Raw genomic sequence first — 19,284 nt, 5'->3', positions numbered from 1 at the left:
ACGATGCTTGAGAGCTGAAGCAATGCGTCATGCTATAGGGTCATTTTTTTTTTATAACCCCGAATATTATATATCCAGTTGGAAAAGTACCTGCAATCTTGCTTATTTTTGCTGCTGACTGTGCATTTGAATGAACTTTCTCTGGCTTTGATGGTGCAGAGCACTCTGATGTCCCAAGTCTGATTTAAAAGTTTTAGTATATTGACCATGTACAATGTATAAAGTAGCCAAGCACAGCTGGGGATCCCAGTAGAGCAGAGTGTTCCCTTTGATTCTCACATATTGACGCAGGTTCATTTGATTCATGTAGACATCAAACAGAATGTGTTTCACTGAGAAACTATTTCCATTGCCTCAAGCGTCCTATAGCAGGTGGAAACGACGGGGTGTGCTGACCTCACTACTTCATCTCGACTTCCGCTCTTCACTCGGCTTTAATTCAGATGAATTAAATTGCTTTGCGGGTCTCAATTTGTGGTCCAATTAAAGTTAAATATGTGTGGTGGATCCAGCCTGCGAGTGACATTGTTCCAAAGAGAATGTGCAAATATGTCCATCCATAAGAAATGGCCTCCACCCAGGAGCTCTAAGTCATCTGTCTGCCTCAGAGATGAGAATATGCAAAATGGGCCTGCAAAGAGCATTAGTTTCCCAAGAGCGCACATGCAATATGTTTATCTTTATGGCAACATTAGTCAGAAGTGCTAATGCATCTCGCTTTCCCCATAGGAGGCGCCCATGAAGACAGGAACAAATCTCGCCCCGTTACCATAACAACGATCAGACCTGGTGGCCCCGCCGACAGGTAGGAGAGTTTTCCTCATATGAAAGGCCGAAATATTATAAAATACAGCAAATACCAGATTCAGAAGCCTCATGCATCAAGTAGATTAACATTACCACCCTTCTATCATTGCATTATTATTATTTATCATTGCATTATGTTAATGCTTCAGTATTGTTGGACAGAATTATTTGTGCTGCTTAATAGACTTTAAGTTTGTTTCATTATACTAGTCAGTATTTTGCAGATAGAAACTGTCTGTCTCACTGATCAAAATTCCTACTCTCTAACTTTAATGCTCATGATATTTTGTGTTGTCATTTTGCCAAATTATTATTTCTGGGGTTTTTTTTTTCTATTTGTGGCTTTATTTCTGTCAATAATCATTCATTTCTGTAATCCACATAGCCAAATATTCTAATATTTACTACTAAATCCAACTTTTGCTTATGAAGTACTTGGTTTATGAGGCAATTACAGGCTTTTCTCTATCCACTGGCTGTATGCAGCCAAATGCAGCTGGTGTAACTGCATGAGTGCATTTTCAAGACCAATTAGGTTGTCATGGCTTTTGTCAGACTTTGAGAAACAATCCTCTTTTATTTTCTTCTTATTTGCTCCTGAGGTATACATTCAGCACAGTGCCTTGAACTATTCTGAAGTCCTTCCTGTTAATTGTTTGTGTCTGACCTGCAGTCTGGGTTCTTCTAAAAGGTCAGAGGTTATAATAATGTGCCATTAATCCACAGAGGCCCTTCAGTGTGCTTAAATGCGGCTGTGGAGCAGAAGCCATCTGACCTACTATAATAGTGCACTAAGATGGCAATCAAGGTCTCGTAGTGCCTTGTTAACTTTCTTCACTGGTAAAATGCTCACTGGGGAGTCTTTCATTGTTAAGGTTCAAGAAATTCATGCTCACCTTTATCTGTGTTTTAAGAAGGCGGCTCCTTTAAACTGATGTTCTCTTTACTTCTTATCTCTGCAATTTTTTTTTTTCTATTCTAGAGAAGGCACCATCAAACCAGGAGACCGTCTGCTGAGCATCGACGGCATCCGTCTGCATGGTACATCCCACGCAGAGGCAATGAGCATCCTCAAGCAGTGCGGCCAGGAAGCAACACTCCTCATCGAGTATGACGTCTCTATCATGGGTAAGATGATGCCCTTAACCTGCGAGTCTGACACGCGCGTAGCACATGCGTGCTTTGGTCGGGTTCCAATTTTTTTTGCTGAGAAACAGGCTGAAATAAATGCCACCCTGGAGGGTTTTGCTGAAAGAGTGAGTGAGGAGAGAAAGGGAGAGATGTGAGGTTTAGAGTAGCCTTTGGCTAAACACCGTCCGCCTGATGTCTTTGTTTGTGTAGTGACCGGGAAGTGATGGATTTTCTTCATGTGTGCTGCAGCAGAGAAAAATGATGGAAAGGGAAGTCTAGCCATGCTGGTAGTTAGTCATGTTTTAACTACTTACAGCCCCACAGACTTGGGCTGTGGATTTTCACAATAATTTGTTCAGTTGGTATGAGGGTGGGGCAGCACTATCTCTGTTTAAGACTTGAGTCATTTGTTCAGTGCTGTCTATTGATTTCTGTTCCTTCATGTCTGATAGCTTCATTAGGATTTGATTAATATTTTCGATGGTGAACCATTGAAGTGAAAATGCACAGAGCCGGTTGAATAGCCAAAATCCTACAATATGTAATCTACATCAAGAATAATAAATAAAGGCAAACAGGGTAGGGCACTCCAACCTCACAGCTCCAGGGTTCCCGGTTCAGTTGTGAAAGTTTTACATTCAATTCAGTTTTATTTTTATATAGCTCCTTTAACAATAAACATTGTTACAAAGGAAGCGCAACAGAACTTCAAATGTAGATTGATAGATTTCTAAACAAGCTAGTGTTAAAACAACTTTCAATGTCATGAGGAAGAATTCTTGAGAAGAACCAGACCCATGAGAAAACCATCCTCCACTAAATAAGTCATTAAAAAATCATTGTTTCCAAAGCTGTATACTATAAAGTTAAAGAGTAATAAGAAGATATTAAACCTGAACATCAGGGTTTTTTATAATCATAGTATGATAGAAAGTTTCAAATCTAAGTGTCCAAGTGAAGTTATGCACTGAAGAATGTGAGACTTGGGGATAATTTGGTAAGTGTTGTCTTTAGGATATCTAAGTAAGATATTCCCCAGCAACCTTCAGGCTCTCTGTGTAGGGGGATTCCCTGCAGCTGGCAGTGGTGCTCAAGTGAACAAAGCTTCAAGTGAAAGTAGTGCAATGAGATGCGCATGTCTGGTCCTGAGGGTTGAGGGAGTTAAACATAGGTACCAGCATCATGTAGAGAGTGAGAGAGACATTAGATGGATTTCATTGTTACCAAATAAAGATGATTTTTTAGGGATAGAGTCCATTACTAATTGAAATAAGTAGGAAGATTCAGCTTTATAATAGTGAAACTATTTGCTGATTACCAGTTTGAATTGTGTGACTGAATCTACACTGATCAGGCATAACATTATGATCACCTGCCTGATATTGTGTTGGTCGCCCTTTTGTTGCCAAAACAGTTGAAAAGCTGCAATTTTGGAGATGGTTTGACCCTCTGATCTGCTTCTAACACATCAACTTTGAGGACAAAATGTTTACTTGCTGCTTATTATATCCCACCCACTAACAGGTGCCATGATGAAAAGATAATCAGTGTTACTCACTTCACCAGTCATAATGTTATAATGTCATAATGTTATGCCTGGTTGGTGTATATAACCTCTATCCCAAATAACCATGTTAAGTGTGTCCTCTTTACACCCTCCTGCTAACAGACTCCATAGCCAGTGCTTCTGGTCCTCTGCTGGTAGAAGTAGCCAAGCCACTGGGCTCCAGCCTGGGAGTGGCTCTCTCCACCTCCATGTACTGCAACAAGCAGGTCATCATCATTGACAAGGTTAAGCCAGCCAGCATCGCTGACAGGTAAAAGCCCTCAGTGCCAGCTTCACTCCACCCACAGCCTGTCTGTACTCCTGTACCCTCTCATGTCACATGATTATCTTATCCAAGTCAACGCAGAGAAATGCAGACTCATACACCTGTGTTCAACTGTGAAATTTCTGGAGAGATTGCAGCGCGTAGCACTAAACGACTAATTAAAGAAATTCAATAACTCATCTGCTGTGGAGGCTCTGAGAAAGCCTGTACGAATAATGAAGATGGCAGCTTGCTGAGCGAGTGAAAGCTCCACTGTCTGAAATTCTTTGGACAATTCAGGCATTTGTTCCCAGGAGGAGCCTTAACAGTTAAAGCTTTGTAGATAACTGATCATCGTACTCCAGCGGATGCGACACAAAGTTTGACGCAATCGTTTCATGCAATATTAAACAGATAATATTTAATACTTTTCACTGAATAATGGAAAAATTATTTGTTTACAGATTTGCCATACAGTTCAAAAGTATCAGAGGTATTATTATCCATAGGACACCTAATGATGTGGATATGTTGTGTAGGTGTGGTGCACTGCATGCCGGTGATCATATCCTATCAGTAGATGGCACAAGCATGGAGTACTGCACACTGGCTGAAGCCACCCAACTTTTAGCCAGCGCTTGTGAGCATGTCAAAATGGAGATCCTTCCCCATCATCAGACAAGACTAGCCCTTAAAGCCTCAGATCAAGGTAAGACACACACGTACACAGAGCCCAGGTTAAAAAAATCAGCAAATGAGCAATAGACTGTTTTCTCATATACTTGCTGTTATTGATTTATCAGTATCAGTCATGTAAAGGAAAAATCTAATTGTTCTTACATGCAGTAGCTTTGGCCTTTTGTCTAAGTGCCTTCTGTTTTTTTATTGTTTATTTTTTTGGGTTTTTTTTGTCTCCATGAGCATTCAGAGATAAAAAAATAACCCAAAAATATCATGTTCAACCCAACACAAAATCAGAGCAGACTACTGAGTTTAATTCAGTCAGAAATACAAGACGATGTCATCATTTCATTTAGAAATTTCTTGTCTGATATGTTTTTATTAACTCACCCGCAGCAGTGTGTCTTGTCACTATTATTTAGTTAATTTCATTTAGCATTTCTTTTGCTACTTTAGTCCCAAATGGTTTTCTCCTATTTAATCTTGTTTCCATGCAGGAATATTCAAGCCTCCACAACACTGTCAAACACAGCATGTTTTCACTGCACTGTGTGCTCTGTATGTTTGCTCTGATAGACAGAGCGCAGTGTAGTGTCCATTTCATTTCAAAATAGTCTTTTAAGCATTCTTAAGTTTGGTGAAAACATCACTACTGATTATTATTGGTATTTATTCATCAGACGTTAATATGTTGCTGAAGACTTTCAGTTACTAATCATCCATTAATCAGTTTCTACGAAGTTTTTGAACCACTTACTCACCGTTCAGCTCTGATTAAGCTGTGAGCAGTGCAGTTTGTTCTGATCCTCACGATCATGTCCACTATGCAGTACATTTACTATACAGTACACATTATATTTGATCTATTGATCAGTTACAATTCAGTTGCTAATCAATAAATAATTGGTTACTACTCATTTATTAATCAGTCATAATCTCATTGCTCATTTTTGCCTCTTCTCCAAAAACTATAAATTGCCCCTCTGAGCAATTCTTTTGCTTCCTGATACACAAAATATTTCCTCCTTTTCATGACAGTCAAAAATGCTTCTGACATATACAAAACTACACAAAGGACAAAGCTATCTTCACTTTATTTATATTTTTAAGCAAAAAGGCTTTTTGGAAATTGGTACATACACTTTATGGATCTCACTATTGGGACGCCTGAATTTTCCAACTGATTGTTAGATTCAATTTTCCTGTGCACAAAGTCAGCTCTATGGAGATACGCTATACATGGTTGGAAGATCTTGAGTGGCCAGCTATAGAGCTTTTCAACCCTATTAAACAACCTTTGGGATGAATTGAATTCACCCCAGGCTTCTTCAGCCTACATTAGTACTTTACTAACAGCCTTTTGACTGAATGAGCACAAATCTCCACAAGCACACTCCAAAATCTAGTAAAACATTTATTTATAAAAGCAAGAGGGGCTAAATGTGGAATGTAATGATCAAAAATCACATCTGCCTCTTATGGTCAGGTGTCCACAAACTTTTGTCTATATGGTGTAATATAATGGTGCTGTCAAGACTTGGATAAAAAAAAGGATTTTAATGTGTTTTTAATGTATGACATTTATTTAGATCGAATTTACATACACCTAGCACAGGGGTCTCTAGGTCAAAACAGTTATTGTGTTTTGATGATCTATTGTTAGGCAGATGTGTCTGTGTGTGTGTGAGTGTGTTTTAGATATAGAACATTTATTCAAACAGGATTATTTGGAACAGCAGCTACACTAAAACAAAAATATATAATTTTCTTTCCTAATACTTCGGCTCAATTCTCTCTGCCTCATTTAGGAAGCAGTCCTGTCAGATGAGGATTTCACTAGCGTTTTGAGATTCTGTCATTTGTAGCCCAATCTACCAAATAATGGGTTTGCAATTTATTAATTCAGCAGTTTATGGTGTGTCAACTACTGTCTCAAAATAATCCCAGATTCTCTCTTAAATTGAGGCCTGATGGTTTCGCAGACCGGTCGAAGTGCCCTAGTGTTTCATCATGCATTTCAATCAAGTCACACATGGATTTGGCCTCTACAGTTTTTATCTTGGAATGTGGGAGTGTCACTTGCTTTCTGCTTGGACATGCTGCTATAGTTATTTTAGTTCAGGTGTGCATCCTACTGACATTGCAAAATAAGGCAGAGATGAGACATATTTTTACAAGGCTGATGCTGTGTACAGGTGTGTGTATGTATGTGCATATATATATATATATATATATATATATATATATATATATATATATATATATATATATACACAGTGAGGAAAATAAGTATTTAAACACCCTGATATTTTGCAAGTTCTCCCACTTAGAAATCATGGAGGGGTCTGAAATTGTCATCGTAGGTGCATGTCCACTGTGAGAGACATAATCTAAAAAAAAAAAAATCCAGAAATCACAATGTATGATTTTTTAACTTTATTTGTATGATACAGCTGCAAATAAGTATTTGAACACCTGTCTATCAGCTAGAATTCTGACCCTCAAAGACCTGTTAGTCTGCCTTTAAAATCTCCACCTCCACTACATTTATTATCCTAAATTAGATGCACCTGTTTGAGGTCGTTAGCTGCATAAATACACCTGTCCACCCCATACAATCAGTAAGAATCCAACTACTAACATGGTCAAGACCAAAGAGCTGTCCAAAGACACTAGAGACAAAATTGTACACCTTCACAAGGCTGGAAAGCGCTATGGGGAAATTGCCAAGCAGCTTGGTGAAAAAAGGTCCGCTGTTGGAGCAATCATTAGAAAATGGAAGAAGCTAAACATGACTGTCAATCTCCCTCGGGCTCCATGCAAGATCTCACCTCGTAGGTTCTCAATGATCCTAAGGAAGGTGAGAAATCAGCCCAGAACTACACGGGAGGAGCTGGTCAATGACCTGAAAAGAGCTGGGACCATCGTTTTCAAGGTTACTGTTGGTAATACACTAAGACGTCATGGTTTGAAATCATGCATGGCACGGAAGGTTCCCCTGCTTAAACCAGCACATGTCCAGGCACGTCTTAATTTTGCCAATGACCATTTGGATGATCCAGAGGAGTCATGGGAGAAAGTCATGTGGTCAGATGAGACCAAAATAGAACTTTTGGGTCATAATTCCACTAAACGTGTTTGGCGGAAGAAGAATGATGAGTACCATCCAAAGAACACCATCCCTACTGTGAAGCATGGGGGTGGTAGCATCATGCTTTGGGGGTGTTTTTCTGCACAGGGCGACTGCAATGTATTAAGGAGAGGATGACTGGGGCCATGTATTGCGACATTTGGGGAACAACCTCCTTCCCTCAGTTAGAGCATTGAAGATGGGTCGAGGCTGGGTCTTCCAACATGACAATGACCCGAAGCACACAGCCAGGATAACCAAGGAGTGGCTCTGTAAGAAGCATATCAAGGTTCTGGCATGGCCTAGCCAGTCTCCAGACCTAAACCCAATAGAGAATCTTTGGAGGGAGCTCAAACTCCGTGTTTCTCAGCGACAGGCCAGAAACCTGACTGATCTAGAGAAGATCTGTGTGGAGGAGTGGGCCAAAATCCCTCCTGCAGTGTGTGCAAACCTGGTGAAAAACTACAGGAAACGTTTGACCTCTGTAATTGCAAACAAAGGCTACTGTACCAAATATTAACATTGACTTTCTCAGGTGTTCAAATACTTATTTGCAGCTGTATCATACAAATAAATAGTTAAAAAATCATACATTGTGATTTCTGGATTTTTTATTTTTAGATTATGTCTCTCACAGTGGACATGCACCTACTTCTTACTGATTGTATGGGGTGGACAGGTGTCTTTATGCAGCTAACGACCTCAAACAGGTGCATCTAATTTAGGATAATAAATGTAGTGGAGGTGGACATTTTAAAGGCAGACTAACAGGTCTTTGAGGGTCAGAATTCTAGCTGATAGACAGGTGTTCAAATCCTCAAGGCGATAAGTGGAGAAGCGCTATGTGTCTAGCATCCAGTAGCTCTGTGATCCCAGTGTGGAGGAGTGGAAATGGATCCAAGCAACAACCTTTGCAGCTCTGGTGAATACCATGCCCAGGAGGTTTAAGGTAGTGCTAGATAACAATGGTGCTCACACAAAATATTTACACTTTAGGCACAGTTTTGACTTTTTTTTTTTTACCAGTTATGTAGACAGTAATGGCTTCATGTTGAGTGTTATTTAGAGGACAGTAAATCTGTATTGCTATACAAGCTGCACATTGACTAATAACTAACGTATGCACCACACCCAATACTTCAGATAGTCACATTACTATGTACACTACCATACTCACTCTCTCACACACTCCCCTAACTAACACAGCATTACTTTAAATAGAATATAACAGTATGTCCCCTAAAGCAAAATATCATCCACCCATGTCAAGTCAAGTTTCAAGTCAAGTTTATTTGTATAGCGCTTTTCACAACAGACATTGTCTCAAAGCAGCTTTACAGAAAACAACAGTGAAGGTGAATGGTGTGCGTTTGTCCCTGATGAGCAGCCGTGGCGACAGTGGCAAGGAAAAACTCCCTTAGATGATATGAGGAAGAAACCTTGAGAGGAACCAGACTCAAAGGGGAACCCATCCTCATATGGGTGACATCAAAAGTTTGGTCATAAATCTTTCAACAATACAGAACAATTTGTGATCATCATAGATCCAGCATCAGCTTCTCCATGCCAGGGCCTTTAAACACTCGGCATCTACTTCTCCATGATCATCCATAGGTCCATAATCTTCACGAGGTGGGACGTGACTGGAGCTGGCCAAACCTCAGGAAGCCTCGGGATGGGGAGAGAAAGAGAAGCAGTGGAGAGGAATTAGCGTAGCTGCTGTTCATGATATTAACAGCACAAGTTGATAATGTGCATGTGATCAGATGTTCTGGAGCACAAGGTTGTGATGTGATGTGCGTGATGTGTGTTATGTGTAGGCTTTGCTAAAAAGATATGTTTTTAATCTACACTTAAACTGGGAGAGTGTATCTGAACCCCGAACACTGTCAGGAAGACTATTCCAGAGTTTAGGAGCTAAATGTGAAAATGCTCTACCGCCTTTAGTGGACTTTGCTATTCTAGGAACTACTAGAAGCCCAGAGTTTTGAGATCTCAGGGAGCGTGACGGATTGTAGCGTGTTAAGAGACTGGATAGATACATGGGAGCCAAACCATTTAGTGCTTTATAAGTGAGTAGCAGTAGTTTGTAGTCTATTCGAAACTTAATAGGAAGCCAATGTAGGGACGATAAGATTGGGGTTATATGATCGTATTTTCTTGACCTAGTAAGAACTCTTGCTGCGGCATTCTGAACTAACTGAAGCTTGTTTATTAATGATGCAGGACATCCACCTAGTAATGCATTACAGTAGTCTATTCTAGAGGTCATAAACGCATGGACGAGCTTCTCTGCATCAGATATAGATAACATATTTCTTAGCTTAGAAATATTTCTAAGGTGAAAGAAGGCTGTTTTTGTAACTTGATTGATGTGATTTTTAAAAGATAAGTTGCTGTCTAAAATAACTCCCAGGTCTTTTACCGTTGAACTAGTAGTTACAGAACAACCATCTAAATGCAGGCTGAGATGCTGGAGCTTCTGTGTACTATTTTTTGGGCCGATGAGCAAAATCTCCGTTTTATCAGGATTTAATAGCAGAAAGTTATGGGTCATCCAATCTCTTATTTCTTCAACACACTCAGTTATGCGAGCTAATTGAGCTGTATCGCCTGGTTTGGATGAAATATATAGCTGGGTATCATCAGCATAACAATGGAAGCTAATTCCATGCCTTCTAATAATATTTCCTAATGGAAGCATGTATATTGTAAAAAGCAGGGGTCCCAGAACTGACCCTTGTGGCACGCCATAATTTACTAGCATTATCCTGGATAGCTCTCCATTTAAATCTACGAAATGGTAACGATTGGACAGGTAGGATTTAAACCAGCTTAATGCCTGTCCCTGAATACCGATGTAATTCTGTAAGCGATCGAGGAGAAGATCATGATCTATAGTGTCGAACGCAGCACTAAGATCTAGTAAAACTAATAGGGAGATGTAGAAACACACATGTACACACTAATGGCCCCTCATCTAGTTTGGAAAGCTCAGGCTCTCAGCAGGCTGTTTTTGGTGTGTCTCAGCCCTACAGCAGTGTTTCTCCTCACTCGTCTCCTGTGTGTCTGTTCTCCAGTCCTGCACATGCACTAAAAAATTAACTGAAACCTGCTCCAAAGGGGGTTCGATGCTTGAAAAAGCTGCAGGCAAAAAGATCCTGGGTCCGGTGTCTGCACACCTTACTGCTTGTCAAAAAGAAAAACATCATGTCACGTTTTCTGTAACTGTTCTAAAATCCGAGCCAAGTTCCTGGCAGTCAAATTATCGTGCAGCAAAATTGCTGTTTGTAAGTGATTCAATCATAAATTAAATTACACATCAGCTCACACAAGCTCAAGTTAAAATGATACTCTGAAACCATCCTTTTGTTCATAACCCAGTTTTGTTTTTGTTTTTTTGTTTTTTTAAGTGCTTATTTTTATGCTTATTTAGATTACAATCATTACACTAGCTGTGTAGCCGTGTTCTTGGATGTAATAGAAATTGCCCAAGTAATTTCAAGAACAAGCAAGCAATATATGTCTGATGCTCTGTCATTCTGTCTTCCTGCATTGGACATTTTTGAGTAAACCTGAAATGTACTGTAAATAACAGATAATGCATAGAGTGCATATAGAGTGCATACATTAACCTTTTTTTAAGGCTCGCAGAGCGTGTGGTTGAGACTAGATTTAAGTTTAGTGACAAAAAATTTTTAGTTTTTATGAGATTATTATGAGAACGTAATAATACATTCATTAGCATGAGTTGCTTCATGATGCTTTTACAAGGTATATTCATTCATCCTTAGTAACTGCCTGGTCAGGGCAGAAATAGTATAAGTTAGGCTGCTAGTTTTTTTACATTTAAAGAAATAGCATGTACCACACCATGTAGACATGTTAGAAAATATGTTTACCATATCATTTAGGATCTTCCCAGTGTTTTTTCAGGGCAAAGTTAAAGAGTTTATTGTGTAAAAACTTTACATGTTGTGATATGATTCATCAACATATTGTATGCGGTTACAACATGTTGCATTAGTTATCTTAATAACATTTCATTACTGAGGTTTTGAGCAATTGTTAGGTGGCATAGTGGCTATGAGGACATGAGTACTGGATGTTAGTACCAGCTGATACTCCAAGCTCTTATATTAAGAATTGAAAACAAATAGGATCAGTGCATCCCAAAAGTTTACAACAAAGCAAACATAAAAGAGTGATATTCAGATGAAAGTGCCTGTGTGTGTGTGTGTGTGTGTGTGTGTGTGTGTGTGTGTGTTGTGCTGCGCCATGTCATATTTATGCTGTTGTATCATCTCCTGTCTCTTTTCCTCTCCGTGTGGTCAGTCAAGGTGCAGAGGAGCAACCGGCCACTGCCCTGGGAGTCCGGCACAAACAACAACAGCAACTTCCTTCCTTATCAGCACTATAATACCTACCACCCTGACCAGTCCCGCAGCCAGACCAAGCAGAAATCTTCTCCAAACAACCCTCGTAATGCCCCTTTCCTTTCTCCTAAACCCTTCTCTCCATTTCTCTTCATCCTCACCCATCTCTCCTGTCATTGCTTTGACCTTTTCATTAGGCATGAGCCGTGCCATATTATCCATTTGGGTGTTAAATTGCTTTAAGTTTTACAGGGAACTGCTAGAGGCAGTTTTATACTACAGTGTTGTTGAGTATTGTTTCTTATTAGTCAGAAGGTGTCAATTAATTTCCTGTAACAGCAGCAACTGTAACAGTAGGACTGACTGTAACAAATCATTTAGCATTTTTATATGGAGTCTCCTGTGTCAGCACTTTGTATTGCTTTGCAGTTTCTCTCAACCTGGACAATGTCATTACTTACAAGAAAAAAAGAAACGGTGGTAAAAAAAAAAAAGAACAGTTTGTAGCTGCTATATGTCTAAATGATAGAAGAAATTAATTTGAATCGAGGACATTAGATGGATTAACATTAACGACAACGCGACACTTTATAATGCTGCCTGTGAACCTTTTATTGTTTTTGAGAGACGCCTGCATTCTCCTTTTGTTTTTGTGCAACAAAATAGTAAAGGTATGAAGATTTTCTTTCAGCAAACAAATATATAAATGTACAGAAGTCCAACTTTATTTTCACAGAAAACTATTTTCCAGAAAACAGGAATAAGAAGTTTTTACACTCTTGGCATTAAGAAAGTAAATTTTTTCAAACGTTCAGCAAAAAGATTTCGCCATGCCTTTTGTAAAAATGACAAAAATCTAATTGACTGGATTTTTTTTCTGACCTTTCGATCCAATTCATCTAAATGCAGTTCAAAAGGATTTAGGTGAGGTGACTATGCAGGCCATTGTATGTTAGATAACACTCCAGCTGGTTGTTTGCTCTTTTAATAATGCTTACAGAGCTTGAACACATGCTTTGGATCATTTTCTTATTGTACGATAAAGTTGCTTCTAGTTAGCTGCAGTCCAGGTGGATTTGCATAGAGTTGAAGTATGAAATGGGAGCCATGATAGTTTTTTTCACCCAGAATAAGTCTTGACGCTTCCCTGCTTTAAAACAACCCCGAAACCATTAAGCTCCCACCACCATGCTTGAATGTGGGTTGAGGACGTCTGCAAACATCATCTCTCTTGTTCGCCGTCTTACACAAGTTGTTCTGCCAAAAATGTCCAATTTGGACTCATATGTCCTCATCTGTTCTTCCAGTCATTCACTGTAATATTTCTGTGCTTTTGCCTTTTACTCAGTTTGTAGTTTTGTAAAAACAAAAGTAAAATGCATGTGTCTCAAAAAGCAAAGGTGTTCACAAACTATATATTTAAATGATAGTATCAAGTTGCTCTCATATTAAAGGAACATGCCATTAAAGGAAAATGCTCACACTATCCCAGCAGTGATAATTTTCTTTATATAAGTCCTTATTTAACATACAGTGGCATTTAGCCAGTTATCACTGTTAATAACGATGATTGCATTTGCTGTATATGTGCTTTCTTATCACCTCATTTAGAGATGGTGCTTTTAGAAACTATAGCTACAGCATCTTTTTTCAGGAATGAGTCTATACATTTTTCTCGGCACATTTAAAAGAAAACAATTACAATAAATGGATTAATATAAAGCTTTTATTTGTATTTTAGCTAGAACTAATGCTCAAACTACTGTTATAGAAAATCAGTTAATACTGACCATTCAGAGCCGGGAATTCAACAGTGCTGTGGTACAAAAGATCAAATCGTACTGTACCCCAATTTATCTTAGTGGAAGTCATGTGTTTGTGGTTTTTTTCCCCCCAAGTGCTTAGGAGAAACTAGAGCAGAACTAAAATCCTGGCTCACTTTTTGTCTATGAAATGCATTGAGGCTAAAGAATGTTTTCCTTCTTTTTTTATCTCTCCCGTCTTTCCCAGTTCTTTTATTGTATGTTTGTTGACATAGCTGAGCTCTTTCCTGCCAGCGGCAAGCGTGTTAAGGAATGGTGGTGTTCAAATCGAGACAAGCAGTGCAGTCACTGAGCTTTTTGTGGCACTTTTCTGAAATAGATCTTTCCGAGCTCAGAGCAGCTTGCCAGGGCTGCCACTGTGAAACAATAATGCCACACATGCCAGCTTGCCTTGTGATCCAGGTCTCCATGCGGCTTGTCTTTACCTTGAGGTTCTAGATACATCTTTGCATGCTTAAAGGCCTTCTGAGACATAAAGTCAATAGTAATTGATGGCCTAAACCCCGGGTTTAATAATAGCTTTTAATAGGCTAATAAGGTAGGATAATATAGCGCTATCAAGATGATCCATTTCATATGAGCTATTTAGTCTCTGCTTACACTCTCGCCTCTCTAAAAGCTGCTCTATCTTTCTTTCTCATTTAATGTTCTTTTAAATTTAAGGGATGTTTCACCTGAACAGCAGACTCTGATGACTATCAGCTCATCGCTATAAATTAAAGCTGCAGTAGTACATATTGATCTCATGCGTAGCTCCTTCTCCATTTCAAGGGCAGTTTTAGCATGCTGTACGTCTTCTCAGTGCAATGGGGACAAAAAGAAGCAGTGCTACTTCATTGGGTAAATTACAGGCACTTGTGCGTAATTTGCTATAAGACGAGTGATGGCACTAAGGCATGCGCTTTTACTTTTACGATTATTCACCGTTCAGATTCCACTGAAATCTTTTTTTTTTTTTTTTTTTTTTTGTTTTGCGAAATATCACCACGTGTTTTTCATCCGTGTTTCAAAAGTTGAAAACCGACTCGGGTGCTTCACTTAACTCTATTACTTAGTGAAACGTCACGGACTAAACCTTTTCGCACTAAATACGTTTCAGAGCAGCCTAATGGCAATACTTTATTAACACCTGGATTAAGGTGAAGTCATCTGGTACAAAATGTAGTTTGAACCATTAGAGCTTTTTGGGTGGATTTGATTTTTCTGCCAGCTTAGCGCAGCTCAGTGGCAGTCTAGAGGAAACCAAATCTCTGTAAAAAAAAAAAAAAAAAAAAAAAAAAAATACAATACACAACTAATAATAATAATACAATAATAAATGTTTATTATTTTGTATGTTGATATATCAGAGTTTAGGTGCCTTGCATTTAATGTGGTCTTGAATAAAAAAAAAAAAATACGTTTTAATTATACAAAAAAATACAGTTTTTTTAAATTCAGTTATAGTTGGCTGAGCATTGAACTGTTAAAATCAATTCTGTAAAGCTGTTAAAATGTCTTTGCATAGGCTGCATTTAATGTTCTTTTCCCCCTCTCTTTCTCTGTCTCTTTCTCTCTCTCTCTTTCTCTCCCTCTCTCCCTCTCTCAGCTCTGGGCTCATCATTTTCCCCCACCTCCATGAGTGCCTATAGCTTGAGCTCCCTCAACATGAGCACATTGCCTCGCAACATGTACCCCACAAGCCCACGCAGCACACTGATGAGGCGCAAACTGAAGAAGAAGGACTACAAGAGCTCATGTAGGTTTCCCCGCTCTCCTCTTATCCATTCCTCTAAAGATCTGTCTCTGTATTTCCTTCAGATTTTGTCAAAAGAAAAAAAGTAGCAGCTGACGTAGTGAAGTGCACTCGGGTGATTTTAAACTACAGCTTGATGAATGTTAAAAAACAGCATTCTCTGCCGTGTGCTTGGCAGTAGGACTCGAGTTCAGAAAGGCCCTAGCTCACCCATTTCAAGACTTTTTCAATTTCTCAGAACGGCTGAGGTAAACATAAATAGCTGTTTCTTATTGATTTCATAAGGTCCTCCTCTAATGTATTAGGATCACTGTGTTGGCTTTTTTTTTTTCAGGTTTATTGCTTTTTTTTGATGTGCAGGGAATTGTGTCAGGCAGAGCAGTGACTTAAACTTGACTTTATGCATAAATGGGAACAAAAAGGAAGATCCCTGAATATTTCCTGCTATTGTTTTTCCAAAATTTTCCATGATTCAGGACTTATTTACTGAAGTGTGGTGACATACCTCATAGAAAAAGACATCTGTAGCGTTAAGTAATCTATTATTTTGTTTAATTGCTTCTGTTAGTAATTCTGAACTGAAGAGCTTGTGAAGCGTCTTGGGGAAAAAAGTGCAAGAAATGCCTTTTCATCTTATTTACTTGGTGTTCACAAATAACTATAGAGGAAAGTGGAAAACTTTTCTAAAAGGTTTTTATACACTATTATACCTCTATATTCATGTATCTCATCTCATCTGCACTATATATCAATCATAGCACCAATATCTCATATATATTTCCATTAGGGATGGATTTTAAATTGTGCCAGCATCAATATATCCTAATGGCACAAAAAAAAAAACCACAATAAAATTCTCATAAAAGACACAGTGCCATTAAGTGCTCTTACGAAAGAAGCTGGACAAGAGGTATGATGTACTCTCATGTACTTTTTGTCTCAGGTTGCCACTGACCTGATGTTAATGCCAGAGATTTCCGAGTGTGCAATCTTTAAAAGCCTTATATAATCTCTATATAAAACTATATATTCAATTACTCCATTATTCCAGACTTGGTTCAAAAGGATCATACAGGACATATTTCTGAAGGGCTGACTATGGAAAAATATCTCAAGATAATGTTAATTTATTTGTAAAAATTAAATAATTATTATTGGAAGTGCTTGGTTGAGAGCATTGTTAATGAAGTAATATTGTAGAATGAATTATTATTGTTATATGATTCATTAAATTACTGTTGTTTAGGTTCTGTTGTGAATAGAATGAGAGAGATGGAATGACTACTTTTAGTATTCTGCTCCTGGCTCTAATATCCCGTGCCGTGGAGCGAGAGAAGGGAAATGACACCTCTGGCTAGCCCATAATTAGATCCTGTAAGATATTTCGGATTGTTCAGTGGAGCGGCCTGCCTGGCACAGCACACCCCCTCTGCAGCAGATAATTACCCCAGGCACACAGTCACATCTCAAATAGCACATCTCTTTCTTATCACCAAACGTAACAATATACAGGAAGATGGGCTGAAGGAAAACGGCAAAACAAATAGCTAGATCGACTGGAAACAGCAAGCTATCAGGAGGCTGCTCCTCATTCTGTGATGTTTTTCCTTCTTCGTAAGTCTGAGCTCAGCCTCAGCGGATAACTAGATGGCAGTTAACGTGACAATGGGGTGTGGGAGGAACATGAGATTCACGGCAGACGAGTGGGACTGGCCTTTCATTAGACTCCACGTGAATTCCTTTGTAAATGAGAAGGTTGAAGTGATGCTGTTTACAGCATGTAACCTTTCAGGTTGTATACGCTGTCAATCATGTAAGCATTAATGAATCATTTTTAGAGTTTTTTTTCCTTTGGATGCCTCGTTTATAATGCGCAATCCATAAATAATTACTTGACAGTTTTGTTGTTCTGGCTAATTAGTTCAGGGATCTGTTGATGCCATAACGCAGCTAATCAAAAAACCAAACGGTACAGCTAGTTCTCCAATTATATCATGTTCCCTGAAATTGGAGGACTCTTCTAAAGTCTTATGAAATTTTTTGTAATCAAGGTTAACTCTACAGTGTTTGTGCATACACAGACATACATAAATATTCACCTTTTTGTCAGATTAAAGAAATGTAATTAATTTAAGCATCAACTTTTTGTCCACTTAAACAGGTTATTGGTACTATAAATACTTATACAAGGACTTTTGAGAATGAGCTTTTTACAGACAGGTCAGGTTTAATTCATGTTGAACTTGACTAAAATGTCTGTTCTTTCTTTAATCCATTTTTAAAAAGATTTTCCTACTTTCTTTGTGCTTGACTTCTCCCGATCAACTGCCAAACAAAAGACGGTAAGGGCTAATATGTTACAGGGCAGAGTAAGTCTCTAAAGTTCTTCAAGTTAACTTTTTCTTGCATTGTTGTATACATATATCTGAATAATCCGAAAAAAACAGCAGCACCAACACAATTCTCGTTTCTTCCACTTGAATTGTGTTTAGTCCTGTCTGTCACATTATTGCCAGTTAATTCCACAAAATATAAAAGTAAGCATGACTAACGATTGAATGATATGATCTGATTCGGAACGCATTCTGCCGATTGTTGAGATATGATATCAATTACAAGCTCTTTCATGTTCTTTTCTAAATTAAAACTATAATACAGAGATGTGTTACTCGCCTTTACACGCTGTCTATCCAGGTCAGATTGTCGTTTAATCACGTCTGCTCACAATTATTGTATAATCACAGTCTGTTAATAATAGTTCCAGAAAATGTGTGCAGAAGTGAAGGGAGAAAGATAGGCAGGGGCAGAGGAAGAAATACAGAGAGGTCAAGGAGAGAATGCAGAACAGCTAATTCATCATTTTTAAGCTGAGCTTGATTGACATTGCCTATAACAGAGTTGTGGAGGCACTTTTTATCGAATGGATCCCCCGAGGATCTGTTGTCTCTAGGAAGCAAATAATGTGTGCTGACACTTTGTTTCCAGCATGTCCACAAACCTTTTCAGGCTAGAAAGACACATTCTGCAAAGTCACCCATCACACAGTCCTGACAAGGATGCTGGCCAGGCATGATGCATTCAGAGACAATAAAAAAGGTCACACTACTCTGTTGAAAGATCTCTCTCTCTCTCTCTCTCTCTCTCTCTCTCTCTCTCTCTCTCTCTCTCTCTCTTTCTCTCTCTCTCTCTCTCTCTCACTCACACACACACACACACACACACACACACACACACACACACAAATCAAGTCTGTAAATAGGGTAGATAGGAGTTGATGCACTGTTTTTTTCCCTCAAAGCTTTTGTGTGTGTATTTTATATATATGTTATTTACTTCACCAGTCATAATAACATTAGATCATGTTATAATGTCATAATGTTATGCCTGATCGGTGTATATGTGCATGCACACACACACACACACACACACACACACACACACACACACACACACACACACACACACACACACACACACACACACACACACACACAGCCATAGAGTGGCCATGTTAGATTCTAATCATGCACAAAAGGATTTCTTTAACCCGATTTTACTAATCAGCTCATTAGATCATTAGATCTTCATTTGCTGAATCTAAAATGTTAGTAGCGCAAAAACATGAACTTCTATATGGATGTTGACCTTCAGGATCCTGGTTTTCCAATCTGGCTTAAGTACAACCTCATAAAACTCAGTCTACTGCCTCCTAATCTGCCATGTTTCATCTTTCCTTTCTGGGTTTCTGTAATCCAGATTAATCACAAAAAATCTTCCCTTCCTTATCTCT

The 19,284-nt window shown here is 38.7% G+C and overlaps 1 protein-coding gene across 15 annotated transcripts in view; it reads left to right on the top strand.

The window, feature by feature from the left end:
- The window catches only part of grip1 (glutamate receptor interacting protein 1), a 284,092-nt gene that overhangs the window by 227,345 nt on the left and 37,463 nt on the right, over window positions 1-19,284 (top strand). For 11 of the 15 annotated variants that reach the window (XM_083528101.1, XM_083528103.1, XM_083528105.1 and 8 more), the window contains 6 exons: window positions 730-805; window positions 1,790-1,935; window positions 3,608-3,755; window positions 4,289-4,458; window positions 11,896-12,042; window positions 15,348-15,497. In XM_083528101.1, coding sequence (XP_083384227.1) covers window positions 730-805; window positions 1,790-1,935; window positions 3,608-3,755; window positions 4,289-4,458; window positions 11,896-12,042; window positions 15,348-15,497 — 837 coding nt within the window. The remainder of the gene's footprint in view (window positions 1-729; window positions 806-1,789; window positions 1,936-3,607; window positions 3,756-4,288; window positions 4,459-11,895; window positions 12,043-15,347; window positions 15,498-19,284) is intronic. The other 4 variants (XM_083528096.1, XM_083528108.1, XM_083528107.1 and 1 more) reach the window with 1 other exon arrangement.

Source organism: Silurus aristotelis (genome assembly GCF_946808225.1).
Source record: "Silurus aristotelis genome assembly, chromosome: 24".
Classification (NCBI taxonomy): domain Eukaryota; kingdom Metazoa; phylum Chordata; class Actinopteri; order Siluriformes; family Siluridae; genus Silurus; species Silurus aristotelis.
Note: the sequence above shows the minus strand (reverse complement) of the source record. Positions and strands in the feature narration are given on the sequence as shown.